The 7,677-nt window shown below is 55.0% G+C and overlaps 1 protein-coding gene across 2 annotated transcripts; it reads right to left on the bottom strand.

Annotated features, from left to right (window-relative positions):
* Window positions 1–2,503: 2,503 nt before the first annotated feature.
* SIX3 (SIX homeobox 3) lies at window positions 2,504–6,304 on the bottom strand. 2 transcript variants are annotated; one of them, XM_068409912.1, is made up of 3 exons: window positions 5,541–6,304; window positions 3,022–3,181; window positions 2,504–2,605 (listed from the first exon to the last, which is right to left on the bottom strand). In XM_068409912.1, the coding sequence occupies exons 1-3, from the start codon at window positions 6,302–6,304 to the stop codon at window positions 2,504–2,506; spliced, it is 1,026 nt and encodes a 341-aa protein (XP_068266013.1). The 2 variants fall into 2 exon arrangements, with proteins under 2 accessions (XP_068266013.1, XP_068266022.1); XM_068409921.1 differs by lacking the exon at window positions 2,504–2,605 and having other exon boundaries at window positions 2,989–3,181; window positions 5,541–6,120; window positions 6,190–6,304.
* Window positions 6,305–7,677: the final 1,373 nt, after the last annotated feature.

The raw sequence follows: 7,677 nt of genomic DNA, 5'->3' as shown, positions 1-7,677 counted from the left end.
CCAGCGAGGAGCAGAAATGCTGCGCTTAAAAACAATGTACCGACATCGAAGATCTCCTTCCTATCCAAACCCGGGGGTGACTGGAAGGGCCGGTTTTTTTTTTTCCCATGAAGGCCTCCCCGCTCCCTCGCTGCCGGGGGGAGAGAAAGAGCAGCCCGAGGTGAAGCCCGAGACCCGTGCGAGGGTGCCGGCCATTTGGGAGCATTTTATCCCCTCCTGGGTAATATTTCTCCTCTCTAAAAGCCGCATGGGGGAGGGGAAGAGCTAAGTCCATCACACGACTCCCTTCTCCCACCCACGCGGAACACGGGAGCCCTATTGTATCTGTTCCCCCTCAAGCAATTCCCATCCATTCCGGTTTCACACAACCGGGCGTTATTTTCCTTTAACCGCCCCACTCGTGTTGGCGAAGGGGCAGTGACGCCGCTGGAGCTGCTCGTGGGGAGACCCCACCCCGCAGCCCCGCGTTGAGAGAAGCCCGCGGGGTGGGGTGTGTGTGTGTGAGGGTGGGTGGGCGAACCCCGACGGGGCGGGCGCTGCCTCGGGCCGTCCGTGTCCTTCCCCGCGGTGGCTCCCGCGGGGAAACGGAGGAGAAAGCCCCTCCGCGGGTCTCCGCGGTACGCGGAAACACTTTTCTGCCCCGGGCACGGGGGTCAGGACACGTCCCCGACGCCCTCGCTGCGCCCACACGCGCGGCTTTTCCGCCGGGGCACCAAAGGTGTATGGACATATTTGCACATCAGCTTATTCCTTAAAATTATCCTTTGGTGGCTTGCGCTAAGATCTCACACCCTAAGGGGTTCCTCCAGGTCCCCAGGTAGCTTCTTGGGGCGGGGGAATGAAAGAGGAAGCATCCTTAGGCGCTTCCTAAGGCTTTCCGTAAACCTAGCTCGAAGTTCCCCCCCCAAAAAAGGGGTGGAGGGAAGAGGGAGAGAGGACTCGGGCAAAACAAAGGTAGATCGGAAGTCCAAATTAGTTTGGAAATGGTCAAGAAATTCCAAGCACGTTTCTCCCTAAACCCCCGGTAAGTTTCAAAATTGTATTTTCAAGTAAAAACAAGTTTAGAATTTACCTCTCTTTAATTCATGGCTGAATAATCTGCCCAGGGCAAGGCAAACTTTTAATGAAAAAAAAAAAAAAAGACAAAGAAAAAAGAAAAGAAAGAAAGATGCTGAAATACTGTTAGTCATGCAAATAAAGGCTTCTTTCAGCACATTACAATATACTCCGGATTCGAGGGGAGGAGCTGCAGCCCGCTTAGGGCGAGGAGTTTATGTTTTTGTTTTCCTTTAAAGCTACAAAACAAATCCCGAAATGTCTTAACCGCTCTCTGGAGACACCCGGCCGTGCAGACAGGCGGCCAGGGGAAGCCTTTCACCTCCGAGTGCACAAAAAAAAAGGACCGAAGTGGGGGGGGGAACGCTGGAGCCCGCGGTGGCGGAGGGAACCAGGAGGGACACGGCCGTGCCCCGCGCCGCTACCGCAGCCCCGGTGTCCCCTCTGCCGCCCCCCCCCGACTCCTCTCAGGGTCGCTCCGTCCCCCTAAAATCGCTCCGGGGTGTCCCGCCGAGGCGGGGAAGGCGGGGGCGAGCGGCGGGGCAGGGGCCGCGGCGAGGCAGGGCGCTGCGCCCACGGGGCGGAGGGCGTGTTTTTCCGTGACGGACAAAAACACCAACATCTCTGGATAGATAAGAAAATGGAATACTGTATTTGATTTAGAAAGTTTGTACATATAGATAAACACGCAGTTAAGGAAACAATAGTTTAAGCGTCCTACGTGGAGTTTAAGAAGAGACCCCCCCCAAAGCTGCTATGAAATACTCAAAATAGCTTTTGCATAAGATAACTACAGTTGCACCCTAAGCTTTTTTTTTTTCCTTTTTCTTTGTTTTTTTCTATCGCTGAGGTCCCTTTTGAAAACCTAGCACGTCAGATCTTGACAGCTAAGTTTGTGCAAGGAACACCGAGTCAAGGAAAATAAAAAGGAGAGAGAGAGAAAGGGTGGGAGGGAGATAGACGGGGCGGGGGGGAGAAAGAGTAGAGCAAATATCATATACAAGCATTTCTACACATATATTACAAACTGGGAAAATGACAGCATCATTAAGATATACATAATTCATATAAAATTTTGAAATAAAAATAAAAATCTGTTACAGTCATAACTATTCTTTTTCCACATTTATAACCAGTACCCACACAGGCAGTGACAGAAGTGTAGAAAAAAAGGTGCTTACGAATAAAATGATTGTCTGCTGAACAAAAAAACAGAAAATTGCATCTTGGCTGGACCATCACTTGGACTTAAAAAAACCCAAACAAACAAAAAAAAGAGAGAAAGGGAGAGGGCGAGAGAAAGAGAGAAACAGGACCAACAAAAAGGCGATAAACATTTGTTATTTCCCTCTTCAAGGAGTTCCTTTTTAATTTTTTTTTTTTGCTTTTTGTACAAATTCGATCGAAGTTTGCGTTTGTTTTTCTGGTTTCTGTTTGTTTTCCTTTACTATAGAGAATATTTTTTCCCAGATACAAATTTAATCATCATCATCATGCAAGTGGGTGAAATGCGTCCATGGAAAAGCGCAAAGGAGAAATCGTGCTTGTCCTAAAAAGAATACAATTGTCACTTTTGCTTTGTTTTTTTTTTCTTTTTTTTCTTTTTATATATATAATAATTATTATTTCCCACCCCCCCACACCCCCCCCGCTGCAGCACCAGCGTTTGTGACTGTTGAAGTTTTAGCTCCATCTCTTGGTGGTGGTGTTGGCTGACGGTGGTGGTGGTGGATTCTCTGATCCCTGTCTGTTTGTTTGCTATTATGTTTGGGTCGGGTTTGGCCTTTTCTTTCCTCCTGGCTGTGTGTGTGCGTGCATGCGTGTGTGTGTCCTGATTCTAGGTTGCCGCGGTTTGTTTTGCTCGGGTCGGGGAGAGGGTGCTTGGCTGTTTGGATTTGTATTTTTGTTTGTTTTTTTGTTTGTTTTCCGATATCATACATCACATTCCGAGTCGCTGGAGGTTACCGAGAGGATGGAGGTGCCCGTCTCGGCTCTTTCTGTCAAACTGGAGACGCTGGTGGTCGGGCTGGCCGCCGTGGACGGAGACTCGGCCGAACTGTGTGTCGGGCAGCCGGGCTCTGCCAGCGACCGCATGCCGCTCTGTCCTATCGCCTGGTGCTGGAGCCTGCATCGCGCCGGGAGACAAAACAACAGCACAGCCCCGCTGAGACACTGGCCGCCGCCGCCGAGAGGACGGCGACCGCCCGACCCCGCGCCCGCCCGGGGACAGCCGCGGCCGCGGCCCGGAGCGGACCACCCGGCCCGGAGCGGAACCCCGGCCCGGCCGCCTTCCCGCGGAGCCCGGGCGCGGCGGCGGGCGGCAGGGCCAAGCCGTGCTCCCGGGCCGCGCTGCCCCCGCTGCGGCCGGGTCGGCTCCGGCGCTTCCCCGTGCCAGCGGGGCAGGCCAGCCCGGGGGGATGGCACCCGGCACAAACACAAATCGAGGGGTCGCCGTTTGCTAGGGGAAGCGGGGTGGGGGGGGGGAGAAGTGGTTCCCTGCCCCGTGGTTTGAAAAACACGGGCAGCGCCTTCCCTTTCCCCGGACAGCCATTCATCCCCGCGGCACGGCGGGCCCAGGAGAAAACCGTGTCTGCGTGAGCTGCTTCAACACTTGGCCACCGCGGGAAGATGCAAGGACCGGTCTGTAGCGGGAAAGAATCGTACACAATCCTCATTTTGTGCTCTGGCGAATGTCTGTCTAAATATTTTCCAGTGCACAGATAAATACTCTGGGGTCTGCGGCAGGACTGGAGGAAGGTCCTGTCCCGGGGACGCAGCGCTATCAATGAAATGAAAAAGGGCGATGGTGGAACACAGCGTTTCTCTCCGCTCGAAATTTAAGTCCCTTTTCCATCCGAAAGCCAAAATTAGCTTTAAAGTGCTGGTCCTTTCGCAGTCAACACTTAAGGGTACATTGCCATTGAATATTTCTTTTAAGAGGCAATAAAGAATTTTTAGGTTCCCTAGCGTGTTGTGAATATTCCTCTGCGCCCGTTGATTCCGCTCGAAACCCCAAGAAAGCCTGGTTCGAGGATAAGAGCTAAAATCCTGGGCTGAGCAGCCATCCACACCTCTAGCACCTAGCCCTGCCACTGTGACTCAAAATACAATTTTCGCTCAGCTGCTTCTCACCAGGTTATTTTCTATTTAACTGCCTGCAAAAAAAACCCAGAAAAATGTAGCCGGTTTATTCTACATTTCTCCTTATTTTAAGTTGCCTAATTTCAGCGTCTTTGATTTTTCTCCCATTTACAATTCCTGGAGCATTCATCTGCTGTCAACAGCGTTGAGTCAACAAAAGCATCCGTAGGCAACTTCTGTTTATTTACAGTCCTAAGATGATCTGTTTTCCATTTAATGGAAATTAAATGGTGAGGCACTTTTAGGTTGCATTTCTCCTACAGAATCTTGAATCAATAGCATCAGTGCTATAATTAGGAGGAATTTAAGAGACAGCATTTACAAGAACAAGAAGTTTTGTTTACACGCTTACAGCGGCAGACAAACTTAAATTAAAATAAAAGCTGTGCGTCAAGTTGGATTAAGGGTTCATTTTCATTTGCAAAATAACTTTCGCGGAGGGTGACGAGAAAAAAAAAGAAGGGTGCCTCTCTTTTATCATGGTAAAACAGAAATTAAAAAAAAAAAAAAAAAGAGAGAGAAAGAAAAAAAGGACACCGAGAGACACGCAACTAAATGCAAGCACAAGAAACACACGACCACCATGTGGTGTAAACAGAGAAATGGGGATGGGGGAAAAAAGAGTTTTCCCGATCTCCTGAAGGCTTTTCTCCCTTTCTCTCCCCGAGTCAAATGGCTCTGGGGTGTGCGTGTGCCTGCGCTGGCCCCGCCGCGCATGCAGAGGAGCACGAACAATTGGAGCGGAGCCGCCTGCTCTGCAGAAACCCGCTCTCAACCGCACCGCCCGCCTCGGCCCTTCGGCGGGGGAACCGCGCCGTAGCCCGGCCAGATGCAGATCCCGGCAAGTCGAAAGCAAAACGGGAGCCCTTCGACCCGGGGCCGGTCGGGTTTCCCATCCCCCGCGCAGCCGCTGCGGGGAGGGCGGCAGGGAGAGCCGGGATCCATCCCCGCAGCAGCCGCTGCACCCCACGCCCGCCCGCCCGCCCGCACACACACACGCACACGGAGCTGCCCACGCCCGCGGGTGAGCCCCAGCCCTGCCCGCTCCCCGGGAGCCCGTGGGGAGCCCGGGCAAAGCTCGGGGCTCGCTGGGCAACTTTGAGCCGTGCCTGACCCCGCCGCATCCCTGCGGCTTCTGGGAGGAGACCAACCCGCCCGGCGGGGGGACCGATTTCTCCCGGTAGCGCTGATGGAGAGGAGGAGGAGGGGGAAGGAGGAAAGGAGAGGCAGAGACGCGCTGCCGGCCGGGCGGCTGCCGAGTTCGGCGCGGAGCGCGGCCGCCCGCGGGGCCCCGCCGCCCACCTCGCTCCCCGCTCCGGAGCGGGGCCCTGAAGCCCACTGACCTGTTTTTAGCCGCCGCTGCTCTGTCTCTTTGCCGTCGGTTTTTGAACCAGTTGCCTACTTGCGTGGGGGTGAGCCCCGTGGCCTGAGCCAGTTCCCTTTTCTTGCTGGGATTGGGGTAAGGGTCCTGCAGGTACCACTCCCTCAGGAGGCTGCGAGTCCTCTCCTTGAAGCAGTGCGTCTTCTGCTCGCCATCCCAAATGGTCCTGGGCAGCGGAAACTTCTTCCTCACCCTGTATTTATCAACCGGCCCCAGCGGGCGACCCCTTAGCTTCTCGGCCTCCTGGTAGTGCGCTTCGAGCCACATGGCCTGCAACTTGCCGTGGGACTCCTTGGTGAATTTGTGGTTCTCCAGGATGTGGTAGAGGTCTCGGAAGTTGCCCGTGTGGAAGGCCACCACCGCCCGGGCGCGGAGGATGGACTCGTGCTTGTTGATGGCCTCGCATGCCCCCGGCGCCACCGGCAGCGACCAGAGGAACCTCCCCAGCCTCTCTATGTCTCCAGTCTCCTCCAGCGTCTCGCAGACGCTGGCCACTTGCTCCGGGGAGAAGTTGAGTGTGGGCAGCTGAAACATTGACAACTCTTCGTGGGGTGCCCGGGAGCTGCCGCCTCCACCGCCGCCGGCACCGGGGCTGCAGCCCGAGCCGCTGCCGCTGCCGCCGCCGCCGCCGCTGGCGAGAAGGAGGGAGCGGTGGTGCGGGTCGGCGGCGAAGTTTGGCAAGAAGAAATGGGTGGGATAAAGCTCTAGCGGGGACCTGAACACCATGGGATGACCGGGGAGAGGGAGAGATAAATCAGGGAGAAAAGAAAGAAAGGGAGGAAGAAGGGAGGAAAGGGCACACGCACCGCGCACGCATCCACACCCGCACACGCACACACAGCCACATAGAGGCACGGGGGCACACACGCTCACACGCACACGCGGGCACACGCACACGCACTCGCGCACGCACACACACACACACGCACACGCACTCACACACACCCGGCCCCGCGCCGCCGCCGAGTCAGGATTCAGTGATTCAACAGCAATCGCCCTAATGACAACAGCCTCATAATATCTCCCCTAAATCCACAGTGAGTGCAGCGCTGAAACATTTTGTTTCGCTTTTCTATTGGTCTTCTGAGTGTCGTTGTGGCGTTGCCATGGCAGCCCCTGCCAATCACTGTCAGCCCTGCCAATCATCACAGAGTACGTAAGGAAGGTTTTTACCACTTCGCCCAAACGCACGGGGGGGAGGGAAGCGGGGCGGTTGGTGGAAAAGCCTGGTTGGTTTTTTTTTTTCGCTTAATCTTTGCAACTCCTAATCTCAGCACTTCCCCTTCTCCCTGTCTCTCCCCCCTCCCTCTCCACACCCCTCCTAAATAAGGGATCAAATAATGCGAAAAGCAGTGTGCACATATTTGTTGAATGGGATGAGCAATTAGAGGGTGGAATATTATTGTGATCTTAACGAGCCTCGTTAAAGCTAAAGGAGATATGGGGGGAAAGTAAATGGGCCAGGCTGGGATACACGTTCGGATAAAGGGCTCCTAACTGAGACAATTTACACATGATTTGCACGTAGTTTCAGTTCATTCTGCCTATCTGAGCACTAATAGTACCGGGGAAGAAAAGAAAGATGAGATCATTAGACCCATCCTCACGCCAGTGACCCTCCCAGAAGCAGGCACATACAGTACAGGCTGGGTTTAGCCCTGTTTCCCCTAAGAGTCTCCCTCCTCTCCTCCCTTCTCCCGCTCCCTGCCCCTCTCCGCGGAAAGAGGGATCCGCTGCCCGCGGAGTTCCACGGCGGCTCCGCCGGGAGCTGCGCAGGGCGCCCAGCCCAGACCCGCTCCGGCCGCCCCGGCTCCGCGCCCGGCTCTGGCGGAGCCCCGCTCGCTGCCTCCCCCGTCCCACGCCTTGCTTCCCCCGCCCTCCCGCTCCTTCTCGCCTTCCCTTTCCCTCTCCTTTCTCTTCCCTCTCTCCACTTTGCTTTTCTTTCATTCCGTCTTCCCTCCTCCCACTCGCCTCACCTCCTCTAGCCCCTTCCTTTCTCCGGACCCCGGCGACCTTGCAAGGCTGGTCCTCACCCCCAAACCCGCCGCGGTTTTACACCGCACCTCTCCTTTCCCCCGCAATTTCTGCAGCCAACTTGC

Source organism: Nyctibius grandis, chromosome 1 (genome assembly GCF_013368605.1).
Source record: "Nyctibius grandis isolate bNycGra1 chromosome 1, bNycGra1.pri, whole genome shotgun sequence".
Lineage (NCBI taxonomy): Eukaryota > Metazoa > Chordata > Aves > Nyctibiiformes > Nyctibiidae > Nyctibius > Nyctibius grandis.
Note: the sequence above shows the minus strand (reverse complement) of the source record. Positions and strands in the feature narration are given on the sequence as shown.